We start from the raw sequence: 22,400 nt of genomic DNA, 5'->3' as shown, positions 1-22,400 counted from the left end.
AAAACAAAGAAGGGCAGGGACAATGGAAAGGTGAGGATAAGTCGATCACAAAGGAAGAACCAGGAGGAGAATGAGCAGTTTTATCTTATCATTTAGATAGGCTGTTACAAGAAGGGGAAAGTCTTTTCTAGAGTAAGAGAGCAGGGAGGGAATTTGTACCAACTGTTTTAGGCTTGTGGTCAGCATAAATAACAAATAACTGTAAATAATTCTAGTCCAGTGTGCAGTTAAGTGGTGTCAGTCTGCTTAGTGCAACTGAATGAGGGAATAGTCAGGAGGAGGGGGCACAAGTCTTCCTGTCCTCAGAGAGGGGATAAAGCACGGCAATGTGCCCAGAGTACCTGACACTCCCAGCACATCATTTTTATCATACTTCTTCTCTGTATGTGTCTTGCCAATGGGTTTCAGCCTGGGCAAGTTCACTATCGATTCAGTGAGACCGAGGTATGACAATGGAATGTTCTTGGGGTGAAAGGGTTTATTACCTGTCTTGTTCTCCCAGCAATAGGTCGAGCACTAGAATTACATCTGCATCCAACAGTCTGCAGGTCTGTAATCCTCCTTCATCTCTGCCTCTGCCCAGAGCAGTGGGCAGAGGTCTTTATATAGTGACTCAGTCAATAATAGCTTATTGCCTACGGGTGTGGAAGCAGTAGCCTAGCAGCAGGCCAGTTACATCATCAAGTAGTTTGGGGTCAGGTGAGGATCCTGGCCGTAGGAACCTTCACTTTATCCACAATATGCCAATATCATTTCAGTAATAAATAATCTTGAGATGATCATTATTTTCTTGATTGTTTTTTTCTCATTTCAAAACAATCAGCAACTTAAAAAGAATAAATTTTAATTTTAAAAACATATCCAAATTCAGGAAAATATTTCATGTATGAACTGAATTTTGCTCTTACCAAACAGAAATATTCACCTTCCAGTTTGCACTGCTTCAGTGTTTTAAATTTTAAACACAAATAGAAACTCCACATGGTCAACATAAAATGACAGAATTGAAGTAATTTGAGTTATATTTTTTCATCCTTACCATCATTGTGCTATCACTGTTTATTCTGAGTATACCATTTAAAAGCAAGAAAGACATTCTGCAGGGTTAGAGACACAAATTACTCTTGGAGTAAGTGCAAAACGCTCTGAACTGTTGGGAACTTATACTTGAGAGTGTGACCAGAGTTCATCTGTGCCAGAGGCTGACTGCACTACCAGGCGTTCTTGGAATTACCTTGTATGTAGGATACATGTACAATTAAAAGATAAGTAATAGTATACTAATTTGAAACTTTCATATCAGTTATTTTGATACTCAACAGTAATCTCTACACATATTTAGAACTTACATTAATGAAAGATTTTTCTTGGGGAGGAGAATCTCATCACTGACATTATTTAGGTTGCAGGCACATGGTGATAAAAAGCAGACTGACTTTTCATTGGTTTTATTACTATTTTAAAATTCTCTAAGGTAGTGCTCCCTCAGAGTGCCACCCTCCCCATTTTGGTGCACATGGTCAGAGTCGAATCATGAAATGGGGGAGGGGAGGCAGAGCTGGTGGGTGGGGAGCTCCAGGAGCGCTTCTACTGTAGAAACTGTGCTTCCAAATAAGATTCTGCTTACGTATGGGGTTGCCTGATAAAAAAAAAAAAAAGTTTGAAAACCTCTGCAGAAAACCTCTTACCTCTTTGTGGTAGGAGCAAAATTTGAGCACTGGCCCTTTAGGAGCTGTGTTCAGAAGACAGGTCAGGCCCAAGAAGCTGGGTGGGAGTCAGTTGAGAAGAGATGGCAGTTGAAATCATAAAGATGCTGAGCAGCAAGAGAAAAAAACACACAAATATAGGTCCTGGGGGAACATGGTGGGGAGTACACAGGGCTGGAGAAGGACAAAGACAAGAAGGAAGAGGCAGAAGGTAGTAGAAAATCCAGAAGAATGTGGCTTTCCAGAATCCAAGGTAGGAGAGAGTTTTAAGAAAGGAAAAGCAAATGCCAACTGGAGCTGTTCAGGTCAAGAAAGGCTGTCGGATTTGATCCTGGAGAGGTGACTGGTGAGTCAAAAGGAGCAAAAATCACATTTCACGGACTGAATTCCTCTGAATTCCTCAGCAGAATAATGGCTAAGTAGTCAGTGGTAAATCCACACTTTGGAATACTATGCAACAATAAAAAAGGATGACGCATGAGCATGGAAAGAATTCCAAGGCATATAGGTGAGGGAACAAGCAAGCTCAGTTCGATATATAAATATGTAATTTATGTTAAAACAAATAAAGAAATCCATACTGAGTAGTATTTTTTTCTAAAGATGTATGTGTATATAAATGCTTTGGAAAGGGTCTGGAAAGACAACAAACTGATAACAGTATAACTGTGTGTCAATGTGGGAATTGGGAGTGAAGCTCAAGGGTGATTTGGGAGTTTATCTGTAATGTTTTAATTTGTTACAGAAAATATATTCCCATAGTTTCTGTGGAATTTAAAACTATTTAAAAAGAAAGAAATCACCTTGTGAGAAGCTAGGGGGGTAGTGAGAATAAAGTGTGGAATTGAAGGGAAAGACAGAATTTTGGACTTGAGAAGAAGGCAGATTGTACAGATGATTTTTTTTTGGCTGAGGAGACAAAAGCATATTTTCAGGCCTAGGAAGGTCACGATGGAAAAAAGCCCAGATTTTGAAACAAAGGGGTACAATTGATATAATTGGTGGAGAGCAGTGGAGGTGGAGTGAATAGACTTAGGGCAAATTGAAGGTAGCTAGTTTTGAAGAAAGCAAGCGGTCCTCTCCCTTTCTGGAAAAGAAGGAGAAAAAGGCCTGTAAAGACGACACAGAGAAATATTAATGCAGAAAGGGAAGCGTTAGAGGGCCCTCTGGTGAGAAGGCCTCAGGAAGGTACAGGGAAGGCGCAGGCAGGCAAGCTTGGTTCTGAAGACAGCGGCCGTGGTCTTACAGTAGGTGGGGGTCCGGGCTGGGCATCCCACTCCAGGTGATGCCAAAGGTAGCCTGGCTGTGGAGCAGGCCCAGTGAGTCCATAATCTGGCCCACACAAGCTTTCCCAGGAATACTTAACAGCTTTGGAACAGGAATCAGATACAGAAGGTCTAGGGATGGGTGAGGTGGGACAGCGGAAGGACAGGGTATGAGAGAAAGGGGAACAGTGCCTGACCAGCGGAGTGGCTGCAATTGGGTGGTTCAAATGTGCCACATAAAAATGGCGTGCTACCATCTTTCCTAAACAACTAGGAAGAAGCCCTGTGAAATGTCGAGAAGACATTCCTTATTTCTATCACCAAAAATTGTTCTGATTTGTTTTCTATCTACAATGCCTAATGTCTCTAAAGAAAAGCATAAGTTAACTTTTCATTTCCCTTTGTTTTGTGTAACTGCTTTTTCTGAGGTTCAAAAATCCCCTCTACCTCTGCTTCCTCAGGAAAAAGAAGAAGCCATGGTTTGCTCAAACGGAACCAATCTGAACATAATTTTCTAATTTTGAAGGCAAATTTATGGAGAGGAGGCAAAAATATAATAAATTATAGGATGAAAAGACACTTTCTCTATCTTTTCCCTAATTACTCAACTCCAATCTGTATGTTTTGAAGGTAAGCTAAGATTTGCTACTTTAAAATTCACTTGTGTGCTGTTATCTTTGTTAGGAATGTGTGACTAAATCTTTAAATAATGAAGAAACACATAAGCAAGGGCTTTTTCTTACCGAAATATATCACGATGGTTTTTCATGTTCCAATCGTATTCTCCTTTACTGACAAGTTCAAAAAATTCAGTCCTCCTCCTGCACAAAATTAAATGAAGAAAGAAAAAAAAAAAACACCTGTAATGAAATTTCTCAGTCTGTGGGTTGACATAAACACATTTATAAAATATAAACCTACCAGAACCAAGTAACTTAATATTTGAAACCATGAGGATAAAGTACTATCAAGATAAATCACGTTTTAAAAAATGTTGAGGCTTCAACAAAAAGCCACAACATTTCTGAATATATTTACAACAGAGGAGATTATCAAGGCATAAAACTGAAAATGATGTGGTCCCGCATTTAGGATTACTTGCCCTTCCTGAAAGTCAAAGAAGGGAGGAAAGGACAAATAAGAAGCGGGAACAATTCTGGAATGTTCTTTTATCACTCAACATAGAACTGAGCTGTATGATGATCCTAGATAAGATTAACTCCCTGGTAGTAAATTCAGGGCAAATATTTTCCTCTAGGTTAGAAAATAACTGTTTCAGCACTTCATTGCTTAAACTCATAGGCTTTGTAGTCAGAAATAATTGTTTAAACAACAGCTCAGTCACATACTTGGCTGTGAAACTCTGAGAAATTCTTAAACTCTCTTAGCCTCAATTTCCAAATCTCTAACATGGGGGTTATATTTGCTAAACTCACAGAGTTATTGTCAGCATCAAATGAGATGACATATGCAAAGCATTTAGCATAGTGTCTGCACATCTTCAGCACTGGACACACACACGGATACATATTTGGAAATGTACAGATATGGAAAAGACGAGAAGGGAATATTTTAAAGTAGTGAAAGTAAGGGTGATTTATTCTTATTTTCAAAGCTTTTCTTTAATCTACTTACATGACTTTTCATTTTTATAGTAAGAAAGGAAAAAAGAATCTATCTATCCACTGCCCAGTCTAGAAATAAAGCTTTACCCACCCTGCTGAGGTGCCTGTGTGTCTCTGTCCTGTTGCTCCTACCTTCCTCCTTCACACCATAAGATGGCCATTTCCTAAATTTTGTACAAATTGTCATCACATATGTCCTTATAATTTTACTAAATAAATTATTTAGAGTTTTGCTCTGCATATTTTAAAACTTTATATACAGTATCATTGTAATGTATACATTCTATGGCAATTTGCTTTTCTCATTCAATGTTTGTGAAATTCATCCATATTGTTATGTATAGTTCTAGGCCATCCCTTTAAATTGCTGTGTCGTATTTCATTTTGTATTGTTATGCTACTGTTTATTTACCTATTTCCTGATGATGAAAATTTAGATTATTTTCAATTTTTTTATTATTACATTCAATGCTGTACAACATTTTTGTACATGAATCCTTGTGAATTTTGTGTGAGAGTTTTCTCTCACTGCCTCTGTCTCTTTCTATAAACACACATACTTTAATATATGTAAAACTGCTGGGTCAGAAAATGATTTGTTTTCGATGTTTAATTTGAGTTTTCATTATAATTATAGACTGTTGGAAGTATATGGTACATTCGAGAAACATCTGCTGTAATTCTCTCATTTTCTAGGTAAGGAAACTCAAGGTGAAGGAAGGTGAAGGGATTTGCCCAGGGTCCCAGGGCAGTTGTGGGTGACTCTGGGTAGATTCTAAGTCCAGAGCCTCCTAATTCTGGCCTCGGAGATCATCTTTGTAAATAGTGTGTAGCATGAACCTTAGGGGCCACATAGCCTTGCAGGTTGTGAGAAAGTGGACAGCAGCAGCCCTCATGAGACGGAATGGCATGTGGGCTGTTGTACCAAGGACTTGCCATGTACTGACTACCAAGGCAGCCACCAGACAGGGGTCCTTCTGCCATCAAGGGGATGCTCTGAATCAGAGTTGCAGATGGCCCAGGCCAGTTGGGCAGTTCATGGCTCTACATGGTGTACATCTACCTCCTCCATAGACATAATTATTACAAAGCAATAATATGAATTTCACCGTGCTTTTGAGAAATGAATTTTCCCACTCAGCTGCTCCTTTTAATATTTATGTGGGTGTGTGTAATTATGCAGAGTCAACAGCATGATCATATGTAAAACTGTGAGGTATAGGAGCACTTTTAAAAACATGGAACTTCTGAAATGAACATTAGAAAATCCCCAAAATTATATGATACTCCTTGGATTGAGATGCCTCTGGAGGAGCTGTATCATTACGTTCTCAAGCAGATCATTGGGAACCTGGTTTTCAAGGACAATGCCAAATACATCAGCTGGTGAAAAGCAACTTACTGGAAAATCTCATTTATAATCAGATATGTTTTTACTAGGCTTTTATCCTGCTCTCCTGACATATGTTCCACTTAGAAAAATAGCAGCCTTTAAAAAAGCATCATTTGAACAGAATTGCTAAAATTACCCTTAAAAATAATTCTAAAAATTGGTTACCATTCACCCATCACTGCACTGAAAATCTTTCTGGTTTGTAATTTATCTGCAAGACATCTTTTATTTGTAAAGTGAGAAATCACCATTCCTGTGTATAGTTTAATCAGGATTTTTTTTTGGTAAATTTGTATGTCTATACATGTATATATGTACACATATTCTTTATCTATTTGTCTAAATGTTCTGAATCTACTAAAAGTCCATGGATGTTAGGGAGGTTTTACTGCTGGGATGGCAAGTCATCTTTGTGACTCTCCTTCAGGTTTAACTCCAGAATTATCAGACAGGGGTGGCAGGAGTGTGAATGTGCGGATGGCTGGGGGGTGTGGGGGAGGACTTTGTTCTTCGGTGTTCTTGCAGCTCATTTGGCAGGCAAATCACATATCCACAGTTGACTGCTAATGCAGGCTCTGGACAGGTTCCTGGACTTTGGGCATGAGAGCACCAGAGAGGAATAAAAAATTAATATGCAGATGTTAACTCCAGCAATTCTGAATAGGGGAAAAAACCATATATTTAATTTTGAAAGTGAGTTGTCCCCCTCCTTTCAACTAGCATTGAGGATAACACAACGGGCCAACTGACAACCTGAAGTTCTCAGTTTAAATAGTGGTCTGAGGCAGTTTGGCATGGGGACGTGGGCATAGACAATATGATAACTTTGGGCAAATTACTAAAGGTAATTACTTGTTTGATGCTGTGCTCTTGTTGATAGCATGCGCAGGAAAAGGAAAGACTAGAATCACTCTGAAATTTGAAAATGGCAGAAGATTAGACAACACAAGGCCTTAACACCTCAGTCAAACCCCACTCACCCGGCCAAGAAGTGGCTTATGGCATTGCTGGATGGAGTGTGCCCCCATTGTCCCTGCATTTACTTTGGCTGTAGAATGCCTCATATCATGGGATGACTGCTTTCCTCTCTTTCTCACTGGATCTGAGCCCCTGAAGGTAAGAACTATGGCTCATGTGCTCAGGCACCCACAGCAACTAGCACAGTGTCTAAAGATGTGTATAATGAAGGCATCAATGAGTCTTAATGGATGAATTTCTTATGTTTTATTCAGTTGCAGTATCATGTGGATAGGGATATGGGATGAATATGTGTAAAAATGCTTTGAAATCTGTCAGGAAGTAACAAAATACTTCTTTCACCAACCTGCCACAAGGCCTATTATTCTAACATTAGAATAATTTCAGTTGGTTAATTCATTAGGCTCTGTTAAAATATAAGAATGTTTGGGAAAGAGTAATGGGCTAAGTCCCATAAGTCATTATACCTTACTATGCATTAATTTATCTTCTGTTCCAGTATGGTGGCCAGTTGATGGTGGGCAACTGTGGAAATTGAAAACATTCAACATAGTGGGCTCTTGATAAACATTTGTGGAATAATGAGTCAATGAATGAATATTCCTGTCTGCATAACAGTAGAAACATTTGTTGAGTTCCTATTGTATTTTTTTAAAATAAATTGTTCCAAGTATTAATCTAATTTTTAAAAGGATGGTCAAACTATAACTCCTAATGATCTCAGATAATTTAGTACATTTTGCTGTCCTTACCAGAGGCTCTTGAGAAATGGTACTTACTGCATCCCTTCCAGAAGACAAAGGCAAAGAAAGCATTAGATTGGGCACTTGCCATAATTGATGATGAACATTTGTAGGGCACAAAGGGAAATGAAAAATTTTCAATTTGAAGGTGAGTCTAATTAATTTAGAAAGCCAACTGGAAAAGCGATGAATATCCAAATGGATTCATAAAACCTGATTATTGGATAATTCTCAGCTTAAATAGTGGTCTAAGGTAATGTGGCATAGGGACATGGGCATAGACAATTTGATAACTTTGGGAAAATTGCTTACCCACTCTAAGCCCAGGTATCCTCATCTATAAGACAGGGATAACAATATCTATTCTGCAGGTTGGTAAAAGAATTCAGTATTGAAAAGTTAGTATTTTGAGACCTCGTTATGTGAGCAGTGTGTCAGGTTTTGGGGCTCCAAGGGTGAGGTGTCTGCATTCATGGAACTCCCATTCAAGAGGTGATACTTGGAGATACTGCACTGCCCAGAATAACACTGGCATGGAGCAGGCACTGGGTAGATGAGAAACAGAGAGTTATGTGGTCACAGCCTGTTGGGGATGGATGCTAAACTATTATGCCCACCCAATAGCAACACCCTCCATGACTATATTACAGCTAAAGAATTGCCAATTTCTGATGCTCCAGCTTAGCTCAACTGCAAACAAGGAGACTCTAATTGCAGTCTCAGCCCCATCAGACAGGCTCTGATCAATTCTAACCTGAAGCCTCCCAGCCCACCCCCTACCCTGGCAGTGGAGTCTGCAGTTAGTTGAATTGCTATGGGATTGCTACCTAGTGTGTTTGGAAGTGGCTTTAGGCATGGGCATACTCCAGTTACTGCTGCCTCTTATGCCTGAGTGTTCCCAGGACTGTCCTCAGTTTCCCCTTTAGTACTTTTATGCTAACGGTTACATAACAGCAGAGAGAATGGTAGAGTATTTAAAAACATCTTGGAGTTCAACTTCTCGGTTCACATCTCAGCCTTATCATTTACCATAGTGAGCAATTTACTGAGTCTCTCCAAACCTGTTTCCTTGAGTATTATTATGAGGTCAGTAGTAGTGCCTATTCTAATAGGACTGCTTTAAGTAGCAAATGGGATAAGGCATCTATAAAGCTCCCAAGCAAGCACTCAGGAAATATTAGTTTTTGTTTTTATTAATAATTGTGGGAGTTTCACAGGTCATCTTTACAGACTTAATATGTGGACAAGTAGGACAGGGCAGTTGTGACTTCCCTTTGAAGCTTTAATATGTGTAATTTTAGATCCCTTTCTCTGCCTACCCCAACAATAGTCATCTTTTATAGTATAAATTTTATTAAGTTTTTTGACTGAATGATTCTTTTCTTTATAAGGTATTTGAAATTATCAAAGTTATCAAATTTTTTAGATTACTTAAATCTTAATTATTTAAATTACCAAACTGCCTTTCAGATAAGCAGTCTCCTTGGAGCACAAGGACCCTTGGGGGTTGCTTTGGGTGGTGCACCTGTTCTCATATTGCTGACAAGAAACCAAGGCAGAGAGAGATGAAGGGAGAGACTCTCTCAAGTCACATGGCTGGTTACCAATAAGGGTATATCTAAGTCCTGCTTGAGATGCTGAAATTATATTTAATTATCAAAGCCTTATTCACTGCAAGGACTCAGAAATAGGAGCACAAATCAATTTCAGAAAGTCACTCAGCAGAAACTGGAAAATGTTTTCAGTGAGCTGGAAAATGAGACTGAAGAATTAACCCCCACACTTGGGTTGTGAAGTCTGGAAATTGACACCGAGGTTTTTTTGTTTTGTTTTGCTTTTGTTTTTTAAACGTGGGAACTCTGCTTTCGCCTGTCATTTGCAACGTAGAATCGTGAGGACACCCAAAGCCATTAGAAATTAAAGTTACAAGTTTTTGAGGTTGTTTTTTTAAAGGGGTTCCACATTTCTCGGAATCTTAACTCTTTCCTCTTTTGATGCATGGCAGGGGATCTGGCCCCTAGTGATGGGTGACAAACCCCTCTCCAAAAGGCCAGGAGCTTTCTCTTGCCACCCTGTTTGTCTCTAGAGGGAAGCAGCACTCTTCCCTTTTGGTTGACCTCAATGGTATCATGGCTTTTGATTTGAGAAGCTAGGGCAGAAGCACCAGAGATAATCCAGACTTCTAGAAAGCAGTTGTATGTGGCTTCCTTACACTCTCTTGGCCCACCTTTCTCCAGCCGTTGCTGCTCCAACCAGTGCCACATCCCCTGTCTAGGCTGCCCTGAGCTTTGCTTACTTTCTGCGCTGGCACTGCTCTGACCCCAAGTGTTGGGTGGGGACAGCTGTAGAAGTCCTCAGCACTCGGGCATGCACATTCTGGAAGTGCATGGCAGGCACATGCATGGGACAACCTTGGCTGATGGAGGATGGAGGCTGGTGGATAATTTTGAGGTGCAGCATATGAGACTTTTCAGACAGTCCCTGCAGGATCAAGCGCAGTAGAGCACAGTGCTGACCAACAAAGGAAAGTGTCCTTATAATGGCTTCCCTACTTCTCGTTTCACTGTCCCAGTTCTCCACTCCTATGCTGATGTCACTTCCAAACTAAACTACCTGCAAATCCTTGTCTCCGGTTGTGCTTTATGAGAGGGCACAGGGAACCCACACTGGGTTCTCATGCTAAACCAATTAATATACACCTAGAAGGTCAATATTACCATGTAATGTATCTGCAATTCAAATGAGAACTATTTCTTGATTCTTCCGTTAGAGAAGGAATATAGTGATTGTGGGAAAAGCCCCAAAAGAGGAGATGTGGGTTCCAGCCATTAATTACTTTTATGACCTATGCTACATGACTTAACCTTTCTGAGCTCAGTACCTGATGTACAAAATAAAAATGAATTAGATTACATCATTTCTAACATCCCTTCCAGTTCCGCAATTGCACATTTGTGAAATAAAAGCTTCTGTCATTTGTGAAATGACAGCCTGTAGTAGATGCTGTTCCCCTCATTAACCCTAGGGATTGTTTTGGCTAAAAATATGGCAATGCTTTAATGCAACTTTAGACAGGCAAGTGAATCAGCCTCCTGAAGGTCTAGATTAGAGAATGAGCAGCTATTCAGAACCTCAAAAACAATAATGCTGACAAAAAGAAAACAAGCTGGCTTCTTTGGGAGTCAGCAAACAGCAGGGGCTGCAGCAATAAGATAAGAACAGAGTAATGAGAAAACGAGTTGCAACCAACTTTCTTGACTGCATTTCAGCGGTCACTCGGTGATTCGTCACATCCCTTACAGGGCTTGATAAATGGACTCCAACAGTTGAGATGTTTTTTCCCCTTACAATTTACTTGGAAACTTGGCTTAGGAAGATGCTTCTACTTTGAGAAAATTAACACAAAATCCTGCAAGTGTCAGAGACAGGAAATAAAAACATAGAAGGGATATAGGCTTCCATAGATCTCAAATCAAAGAATATCAGTTCACAAAAAGATGGAAAATCCTGATATTTAAATCAGACATGGGGGCCACAAAACATGCAAAGTAAATAAGCTATAAGGCAATAAGGCTATAGATGTCACCATTTATAAGACATGGAAGACATTTATTTATGAGATATGAAGATATTTATAAAACAGATAACATAGGTATTGTTATCTCTATTTTACACATGAAGAAAAGAGGCTCTGAGAGGTAAATAATCTGTCTGATGACACACAGGTAGTGACAAAGCTGGGATTTTTATTTTTAAAATATGTTTTAAAAATTGGTTAAATTTATTTTATCAATGTGATACATGTACATAGTTAACAGTTCTAAAGAGTATATATATGAGATAAAGCAGTGTTTTCCGTACTGCTGTCTTTTGTCTTTTGACTATATTTCTGAGTGTTTTTGTTTTATTTTTTACTTTGGCCATTAAGTTTTTAACTTCCAAAGCTCTTTCCTCTTCTATGGTTGCCTCTATTATTTTCTAATCATCCTGTTCTTGTTTCATGGACACACTCTCTTAGCTTGCTGAGGATAGTAACAATAGTTTCTGGGTTTTGTTTTCTTCCTCTCCCTATTTTCTCTGAATTTCATTTCTTCCTGTTTCTTTTGGCCTATGTGTTTCATATGGGAGCCTTTCATAAAATGTTCTGTGATCCAGGGTATCTCTGTGCAATCATAAGGCATTAAAAGGCTGAGTAGGAGTTGTATGTGTGCACCTTGCCTCCCCCAGTTGTGTGGGGCATATTTATACTGAAAGACTATTCATTGTCTATCTGAAATTCAAATTTAACTGGGCTTCTTGTATTTCCATTTGCTAAATTTGACAACTCTGGGTGTGTAGCTTATATATTCCTAACTTCTGGGTGACTGGGCAATGGGCTATGAATTTTCAATCCAAAGACTTGCTTCATCCCCTTATGAGCTCTGAATCTTACTCCCATCTTGTACTTTTCTTAGTCCAGAGCTCTTTCTTTCATTTCTCCAAGGAATAAACCTTTGGCCATCTCCAGGGGAAGAGGAGAGGGAGTACACTGGCTATGTTGGTGGAGGACTTCATGGGCTCCGAATGTTCTGTAAACTGACTAGCCATCTCCTTGTCTTAAGCTTTGGGTGTCACACCCACTTTTCATGGTACTTTTTGTCTCTAGGCCCCAGACAAGGTTCTCTAAGGCAAACTGGCTGGCTTCTCAGAGTTGTCCTCCTTTGTAGGTCTTATTTTCCACTCTGACTCTGCTTGATCAGTCCACAATAATTTCCACAAAATTATTGACATCTCTTATCAGTTGTTTTATGCTCTCTCTCTTTCTCTACAGATTTATGCCTTTCTTTTTCTTTTAAATTTACCTGGTATCATTTCAGTGGAGTTCTAGGAAGGAGACACAGACACTTGGGCCCATCCCACCAGCTTTAACTACAATGCCAGAATGAGATTTAAATCCATACCACTGCATCTCCAAAGCCTTTACTCCTTCCTCTATGCCATGTGATAACCTCTACGCCAGAATCTAACAATAAATATCTATGGCATAGTTTGTTAGTTATCTATGCCAGTATCCCTCCTTCCTTTCTTTCTTAGTAATACAACCCATAATTTTTGGCAGGGCATGTGGCTACCCAGAATAAAGACTTCATTTCCCAACCTTCCTGCAGCCTAGGTATGGCCAAATGACTAAATTCTGACCAATGAAATGTAAGTGGAAGTGTTACATGGAGCTTCCAGAAAACTGTCAAAACATTACTTGTCTCACTTTTTGGTCCCTTTCCTCCTTATCTCTACCTTCTTTCTGCTTGCTGGAATGTGGACGTTACAGCTGGTGCTTGAGCAGCTATCTTGAACTAGGGTGGAAACCATGTGTTGAAGGTCATAGAACAAAAAGACAGAAGCAGCCCAGATTCCTATGACTGAATGTGGCTACTCTACCAGCTCCAGATTGCTTATCTCTAGATGTTTTATGTCACAGAAAAGTAAGCCAGTGTTATTTTGGGTTTTCTGTCCCTTACAATTGAATCTAATTTACCTGACACAATGTTTAAGTGCAGTAAGATTTCAAAGGGAGTGACACAGGCTTCCTAGAAAAGGTGGTGGAAGAGATAGACCTTAAAGGATAGTTTAGCCAGAAGGGGAAGTGAGGGACAGGACTCCATGTAGGAACAATGGTATGATTAGGGCACAAGGGACACTGCATCAGATGTTTTAAAAGGGAGACATGTAGACCAGTCTGGGTGGGGTAGACAAGTCACATAGGAGAGATAAGGAAGATAAGGATGAAAAAAAGATTGGTGGCAGATTAAGTTGGGCATTGATATCTGAATCAAGTTTAGAGGTTGCTTTGAAAGGAATGAAGCCACTGCAGGCTTTTGAGATGTAATTGGAGAGATACAAGTCTAGAACAGGAGGGAGGGTCAGGGTGAAGAATTTCAGTCTTTTATATACCTACACAGAGGTTATTTAGAGATAAGGCCAAGGAATTAAATCTACAGAGAGCACAGAAAGAACACGGGTTCATGAACTCGTGTAGGAACAAGGAGAAAAGAAACGTACAAAGGGATCCAGAAGAGGAGAGAGAAAGGCAGTTAGATGTTGAGGAAGAAAAGAGAATTGCAGTTCACAATGAGAAGTCAGTAAACCTTCATATGCCTTAAAGAGGCTAGAAAATATCAGAAATGAGTAAAGGACATTGAATTTGAGGGCAAGAAAGTCTGTGATGACCTCTGAAAGTACAACTTTGGTAGAATGTGAAGGTGGACAACTACCCTTCAAAGTGTAAATGGGTGTTAAGAAAATAAAGGTACTAAGGTGGTAATTTATTTTAAAGGTGGTCAGTAAAAGAAAGGTAAATTGGAAGCAATTAAAAATCTCCACTGGGTCAAGTGGAAAAACATTTTAAGCCAGAGAAGTTGTTTGATCTTTAAGATAGGAAAAAACTGTGCCAATCAGGGAAGGAAGAGATTTCCAGGCGGCCAAAAGTGGTGGTACCCAATGGAGCAGGTCTCAGGAAATCAGAGAGATGGGATTTCCTGCTCAGATGGAGGCCTAAACTTTAGACAAAAGGAAGATAGTTGTTCTGAGAAAGACAGACAGAGGAGAAACAAGGAATGAAGGCTGAGATTTCTAGTCACCTTTGAGCAACAAATCTTTTCATTAGCATCATCAGTGCCAATATAGATCTCACTACGAATAATAGTCTAAATAGCAGTGTCAGCCAGTCTTTAAAATAAAAATGGCCATCACTTAGTTTCAGAGTCAAGAGGCCCAAACAGGCTCATAAATCAGAAGAAAGATACAAATCTTAGGATTGTAGCCCTAATTCTCTTGTGTTATAGACATCACCTGAATGAAGTTCATTTCGATGAGGGAAAAACAACAACGGAAGTTTAGCTCACTGATACATGATACCATTGGTAGAACAACAGGCAGCCTCCAGTATGGACCTGAAAATTAATTACAGGATGAAACTTTAGATACCCATTTGTCAAATAGATCAAATGCCAATACCTACTCGAAGTACAGTGTGAGGTCTGTTGCCAATATTGACTGCTTCAAAAGCTGCATAAGGTCGCTATAGTCCTTGGAGGATAAATTAGCAAAGATGTTATGACCCTGTAATGAGAAAGTAAAAAGTCACAAAAGACAACATTAAATCTAAGGTTGTTAATTATATGTATTCCTATATTTAAAAAAAGTATGGGAACATGATAAACCCTTTTTAAAAAAGCTTAATGATATTTTGTACAAATACAAACAGATTCCCCAGCAAATACAGCAATGTCAGAAAGTGCAATCATTTTTGAGGCAGATGACCAAGGCATACTGGTCTTGAAGAGAAAACTCTGAAAAACGTTTACACTTGTCTTACTATGAATGTGTTTGTGCCCACAACTCCACCTGACTGCCCATTTCCCATGGAATTGCTGTGTGTAGAAGTAGATAAAACATTTGGGAATCTTTCGGGCCCTTAAATAAATACTAGTTTCACTAGTAAAGACTTGGCATTTTGGAAGGACTTGTTATGGCAACAAATGACTTCAAGGAGCAGAAAAAAACGTCAGACCAGTGGTTCTCATCTGGGGGTGATTTGGTAGTGGGGACTTCCGGTGAGGTGATGATTAGAGACATTTCTGATGGTTACGCTTGTGGGGAGTGCTTCCGGCATCCAGAGGGTAGAGGCCCGGGGTGCAGTCAAACCTGCTACAGTGCTCAGGACAGGCCCCGCAGCCCAGACGTGCCTGGCCCAACAAGTCAGCGCAGCTGAAGTTGAGAAACACAGCTTCATAAAGTGTATGAGAAACTGAATTCAGTGCATAATAACTGAGCAGCTAGAATGTATAAGATACTGTTTGTGGCACAGTTCATGAGATTCTAAGGATGATTTTTACCCAGGAGAATTTGAAAATACACCTGTACCTCCATACTTTTACAAAAGCAGACGTCTTTTCATTAAAATTTGTTTTAGCTACACTAGGCAGCTCCACAATGTTTTTAGTAAAGTGAAAAATCCTTCTGTAAAGTGATTGACAATTCATTTACTTTGCTTTGGAAGTTAGGACTTTTCATTCATCAGGTATTCTTAACATGAAATGTAAGCTCGTAAACATGTGGCCTGGAACTGGAGCAGTTGTCAGTCTGCTGTTGAGACCCAGAAGATGGTGCAGGAGGAAGAGGGCGCAATGACTGTCTGAGAATAAACTATTCTCCAATGAAAGGTAAATTAATTCTTTCGGGGAGAAATATCAATTAGTAAATTACCTTTATCAGGCACCAGATGATAATCTCCTCCCTTGAGTTAATTTATCTCCTTGGGTGAACCCTCCACTCCTTAAAGACTAGAGTATACTGGTTCCACCTGGGACTAGGTCCAATATTAATAATAATTTTCAAATGAACTCTTTCACACCCTTAATTCAGCCATTAGTAAGAAGACAAAGAACTAAAGGAATGCTGTCCCATAAATCTGCCCAGGTTTCTTTGCCTGAGCCTTGCCCCATGGATCAATAACAGGTTGGTTCCCTGGGGCCTGGGAAAAGGTGGTTGGGAGCTATGGAAAGTCCTCACCCGGATCCAGCCACATATCTAGTAGCTCCCAGTGAAAGAAACACAGTCATTAGGAGCAAGTTATAGTAAAAACTGATGTAAAGTCCAGGAGCAAGCTGGTCTGAATTTGAGGATCTCAATTATTTTGAGAGTGCATTTTACTATGTTTAAAGGTCATACAGTAACTAACACAATTTACAGCTAATATAGTGACAAAGCTAGTTGGATCACCTTTACTAATAAAATGAGTTAATCTGCAATTAGTGTATTGTTTATATGCAAATTGGCCTTCTACAGTGCCTCCAGGGTCTGGTCCCTGAAATAGATTTGTCTCCCTGAAATAGTGCTTCTACTCAGTGAGAGAAGAGTGGTATTGATGGAAAGAAAAGCAAATGTGGAAGGAGAAAGGCCTGGAGCACCTCTCATCAGGGCTGCCAAGCTCTCTTTGTCTCTGCATCATATGGAAAGTAGAGTGAAAATGGTATCCCGTTTTTGCCTTTCTGTTGGGCAGGACAGGAGGGGCTGTGGGGAAAGCGCCAGGGCAGGGCCGGCACACACGGGATGCTCACTGCATGATTCCATTATTGTTATTCTAGGTTGTCCACAGAGAACCCTGGAGTGAAGGACAGCCAGTGTGTCTTGTTTGTATGAAGACAAATTCTGAGTTAGAGGAGTTTGTTACAAACAAATGAATCACTTTCTGAGAAAACTTTCACATCCTGTTTATAATCCCCATTATTACAAAGGTGGGAGTTTCTGGGATCAGAAGTGTAAACCTGCTGTACTACCAGTACAGAAAAGATAGTCTAAGCACAAATTCCTTATCCCTACTTCCCTCTTCCACAGCACTCAGCTAAAACATGGCTTTCATAGGAAAAGTCCAGAACCACAGATGCTGGTATGCTGGTTTCTGTCAGTTACTGAGATCCTACCCTGGATGTTTTATTCCCGACTGAAAATACATGCCCCCGGTGAGTCTGCCCTTCTCCAATGGCAGGCCGGTTCCAGGGGGTTGATTCTCCTTCATGAGGTCAAAGAAGGCTTTCGTGACATGCATTCTCAAGATAGGCGGGAGGAAAAAAAACCCCTCCATATTTAATGATGCCATTCCAGAGAAGCAAGGCCTTAATGACGATAATAATAATAATTAATGGCACAGCTAGAGAACTGACAAATAATGGGGAACAGATGATCCCTTCCTGGCCTCAAAGAGAAAAAAAAAGTCTGTATGCCTGCAGAAAATTAAGCAGATCCTTTCCTGGCAATTTTAAGCTCAGGTGGCTCAGCTAGAGTCAGTTAGTGGTGGTTTTTTTTTTCCCTCTACGGAGAGCTAAAAGTATAAAAGTCCCACAACTTCCGACTCCCAGCCCTGGGGCTCCGTTTTAGTCACAGTTCTCACTTCAAACTGGTCCCGCCAGCAATTTTGAGTTCTTTTATCTCTTACAGATTTCTCAGTTGTGCTACTAAAGTGTAATTTTCTCACACTGATTCTGCTTCTACCACCTTTTAAAGTGGCTTTGGGTTTCACAAAATAGGCCACTTACTTCTCACAACATTGGTCCACTTACTTCTCGGATCAAGTCACTCTGTTAGTGGGCTTCTGTACCCCTTAAGGAAGGTAGGACTATGATCTGGTGACAAGCTACAGGCAGTGTCCTCCGCTAAGTGAATCTGAAAAGCCTCTGAACCAATAATGAAACACAAATGAATCAGCTCAGGAAGAATTTAACAAGGTCCTTGGTCAGGCATCTGAGAGAATTTTTAAAAGTCACCAAGAAAAGTCCAGTAGTTTGGCTTAAAAAAGCTTGTCCCGCTTCTCTGTATCTGTATCTACAAAGAAAGTGAGGTAGGAAACATCGTTTTATTGGTTTTCTGTCAAGAGGGAAGGAGAACACTCGGTATGTACCTCACTTTGAAGGATCATCACAGCATGGTTAAAATGGTGATGCTCTAAGGTAGCAGAGGTTCCATAGAGCTGGGCCAGGGCAGATCCGCTCCTGAAAGAGGACAGACGGGTGAGAGACCAGGGCCCTTCACTTGTCAACCATCCCCCCCACACCGGCTCTGTGGTCAAACTGCTTTTCCTGCTTTGGCAGAGGACCACCAGCAGATACATTCTCAGGGAACTGCTTGTGCTATTGCCTCATCTATGAAGTAAACCTTTCCAAAATGTTCTATGTGTTAGGCTAGATCATGTGGATGACACAGTGATGAATAAGGCACAATCCATGCCACTGAGAAATGTACAGACTAGTAAGAGAGGTGAGATGTGGTCATAAGGGAGAATAATGCACATATACAAATACCGCAGAAAGTGTTCCAGGTCCCGTCAAAGTGCTTTTGGATAATCTGACGACAAAAGACAATTTCTGACTCAGGAGATCAGGGTAGGTTTCATGAACTAAACCTTACACAGCTTCTGAGTGGCCAGAACAACTGTCTTATACCAAATGGTTTTGACTGTCTCTTGGAAGAGATCATGTGAATGTTATGTAGAGCCTATTTAATCTATTTTTCATGTAAGGTTGGCGAGCTTCTACTATGGTTTGCCAGCCCACAGTCACACTATGATATCTTAGAGCAGAACTCTGGAAAGTTCCCTGGATTTAGACCTCAGCTGTTGGTAATAGCTTTGGAGAGTTACTTAGGTGCATTAAGACTCAGTGTCTTTGTCTCTAAAATTATAATAATGCTATCTATCTCACCTGCTATTTATGAAAATACAATAAAATATTTAAAGTGCCTATCACAATGGCTGGCATGTAGTGGATTATGTTTTACATTATTAATCAATAATTAGAACACATCTATTTCCATTTTAAATAAATAAAATGCTACCTGATACTTGAAAGGATTATTTTGAACTACCTTTTTTGTTTATATAGAAACAGCCCACTCTTTAATGATGTCAATTCAGAAAAGTGTTCATTTAAAATGTTCAAGTGTGTTCATTCTTTTGGACTGAGGTTTAGAGCATTTTAAGAGTCAGCAGAGATCCACAGAATCCTGTGGTTTAAAGGGCAGCGATGGGACTCTGGCTAAGGACCCATTCAGGCCCTTGTGTTCTTTCTTGCTCTTAGAAAGGAGTTTAGACATTGAAAGGGCAATCTGGCCTGAATTTGGACAGCCTGAAGGACAGCTGACAGTCTGTGCTGCCAGTGAGAGAGGCAAGGACTGCAATGCAGTGCAATGTGAAGCATTTCAGTCATAAGCTGTCTTCCATCATGAGTATGAGGCAGCCCAAGGTCATGGCCAGTTCAGGGGCTCAGGGGACCTGTGGTCCTTGGAGAGACTCAGGGCTGACCACACTTTGGGAGAAACAGCAGGGATAGGCTCAGCAGAGATTGCTATGAATAGGATTGGTAAGGGGGGTACTAGATTTTAATCAGGTATGCGTTGCTTCTTTAAATCTTGCCTTAATCTATACCATATAATAAATGAAAATTTGTTAAGCTAACCTTAGAAATCAGTGATTAGCTCATGTTTAATGTTATTTACTATTTTCTAACAGAACTTATTTTTAGCAAAGCAGTTTTCAAAATGCACACTGTATGCCTTTGTTTTGGCTTTGAAGTTCTAGGAGGTTTATGTCCATATCACATCTGGATGCCTGGCATGGGGGACGTACTTAAAAAAATTAGCTTCTTGGCTAATAAACTTGTAGTGATACATCTAGAGATTATTGTCCAGATTGGATGGTTGACAGTAATAATTGTGTTAACTTATTTTATAATGTTAATAATAGTAGCTCTCATGAATAAGTATTTATCATGCACTGGGCAACATACCAACAACTTAACACATGATTTCATCCAGTCCTGACAACAACCAGGAAATAGGTATTTTTGCCTCACTTTAAAGATGAGGAAACAAAGGCTCTAGAAAGTTATACAACTTTCCCAGGGTCATACAACTAGTAACTAGAACCTGAGCTCTGAAGCTTCTTCTCCTTAAATAATGAGACAGGTAATTACAGCTTACTAGTTCTGATGTTCTGTTCTCTGTCTTTGCCAACCTGGTTGTCATCAGTGAGAGAAGAGTTCCAATTTTAATTCAGAATCATGATAGGAAACTGCCAGCCACTGGCTCAGATTCCTGTGGTTTGTTTCTCTTGACCAGCCATGCCCGAATACACCTCACTTGCTAGTGTGAATCCTGATTTGCAGAATCAGGATCACTGTGCAAAAAAATACTCTTCCTTTGTCACGCTGGTTTGGCAGACCTCCCAAGTGTCCAATCAGCTAGACGATCACCAACCACTTCATACTGTGTTTTGTTAGAATGAGTAGGATGTTTCCTTCCTTAACCAGGAACACCTTACAACAAATACACAGGTGTCTCCTGTGCAGCACCTCTCCTGCTCCCCCAGGGCCAGGTGGGTTCTGAATGCTGCATTTCAGCTGAACTCTCAAGGTGTTCACACAAATGCAGCCATGTGACTGTCCATGGTGTGAGCAACTTTATCATCAGATTCTGTTCCCTTTTTTAATTCCATCTTTCTTTCTCCCTCAAATAATACTGAATGATTCACAAAAACATGTAGATTTTGCAGCTGAACCACACCAACACAATGAAAGTGCAGGATGGCACTGTGTTTCATTTGCTCACTGAACAAGTACTGCTGACTGTTAGGACACTAGGCTGCAGGCATGTGGAATACAACGATAAATAAGACCTGCCTCTTACCTACAGGAAGCTCACAGTCTCCTGTAACAGTGTGGGAGAGCTCCTCTGACCAGACTTGCATTGACAATGCTTGCCTTTCTGCGAGCAAGGTGCCATCTTAGCATTCATACAGTGGAGCATGGACCCTACTTTGAGTTTTCCAGAGTAAAATCATCTAAGCAAAAATGTTTCCATTTCCACAGAGACCCTTTATTTTTACTATTAGATTTGGTCTCTGTCAGATTTTCTGATCACACAACCTCTTGGTCCTCTCTTTCTCAGACCCAGGCTCCCTGAGATTGCTGCCTTCACTGGTCGTTACAGTCATACATGCTGTGAACCTCTAGGACTGCAAGAGTCTAAAGTCATAAAACTTGATATAAGTAGCAAAAAAGAAAATGTATGTTAGAACAGACTTTATCAAAAAGTATTCTACAGAATATTCGTTCTTTGGAATGTTAAATGACATTATGGGGAGAAATAAAATAGGTCCCATGGTCAAATACATTTGGGAAATTCTGGGTTTAAGAAGTTAAACTGTTTCTTTGCTGTAGGATTTCCCAGCAGCATCAATATGTGAAAATACACATTGTGATTCTGCAGGAGTGGAACATAATATGCAATATCAACCAATCTTACTTGACTATAAAATCAATTTTTAAAAGATGCCATGTCTTTCATGTAATATACTTTCTGTAAAGGGGATAATTCCACTTTTTCATGTAAAATGTGAAAAAAACACAAATCAATCACATATGGAAAAAACTGACTAACACCATACCTCAGTTTCATCGTTTATGATAAGTATATCCATCATATAAGCAGCTTCAGGGCACACACACCGTAATGGTGAAAATATTATACATATAACATATATATGGTGCATGGATAGAGGGGGACAAAAGGTGAGAGGAAGAGGAGATTCCTAAAGCATAGGAATTCCATAAGCAGAGGAATATTTATACATGGATTATTCATGATGTTTAGTATTGATTAGCTTAACTATCCCAACATGCTAAAGTTCTTCATTTTGAGGTAGGCAGCACACCAAGGAGGACTTATAAAAAAGAAAAGTCAAAGTGAAAATTCTGTTCCTATAGGCATTCAGTACTTTGCACAGACACCAAAAATAAGCATGCAAAAGGAAATGTACCTTCATAACCTCTCTAGATGTGCGTATCCTTTGAAAAAGAGGCTTAATGGAAGTGTGCAGCTGTGGCTTACAGGAAACTCTACAAAGGAAAACTATGAAAAGTAATCAGGAAATCAAGAACTGCTGGGGGGTGGTGAGGAATGGGATTGGCTGTGGTGGCAGATCAATGTGCCCCAGTATTTCACTTCTGGGACCTGGCCAAAAGCGACAAGATGAGTTTTCATTCCTAATAAATGAGTATGTAAGAGATTATGCTAGAAATGAATAGAAGAATTCTCTTAGGAGAATACACTATGAAGCTGCTCGGTACTGATATTTAATCACCAGGGGCAGCTGAAATAGA

The 22,400-nt window shown here is 39.9% G+C and overlaps 1 protein-coding gene across 1 annotated transcript in view; it reads right to left on the bottom strand.

Annotated features, from left to right (window-relative positions):
• PDE11A (phosphodiesterase 11A) overlaps positions 1-22,400 on the bottom strand; it is a 395,750-nt gene that overhangs the window by 60,466 nt on the left and 312,884 nt on the right. The window contains exons 14-16 of the mRNA XM_036879447.2: positions 18,146-18,236; positions 14,708-14,808; positions 3,715-3,792 (exon numbers count right to left, since the gene is read on the bottom strand). Of these exons, the coding sequence (XP_036735342.2) occupies positions 3,715-3,792; positions 14,708-14,808; positions 18,146-18,236 (270 nt within the window). The remainder of the gene's footprint in view (positions 1-3,714; positions 3,793-14,707; positions 14,809-18,145; positions 18,237-22,400) is intronic.

The sequence above is a fragment of the Manis pentadactyla genome, chromosome 6 (genome assembly GCF_030020395.1).
Source record: "Manis pentadactyla isolate mManPen7 chromosome 6, mManPen7.hap1, whole genome shotgun sequence".
Classification (NCBI taxonomy): domain Eukaryota; kingdom Metazoa; phylum Chordata; class Mammalia; order Pholidota; family Manidae; genus Manis; species Manis pentadactyla.
The sequence above is the reverse complement of the archived record's forward strand: the minus strand, read 5'-3'. Positions and strand labels throughout refer to the sequence as shown.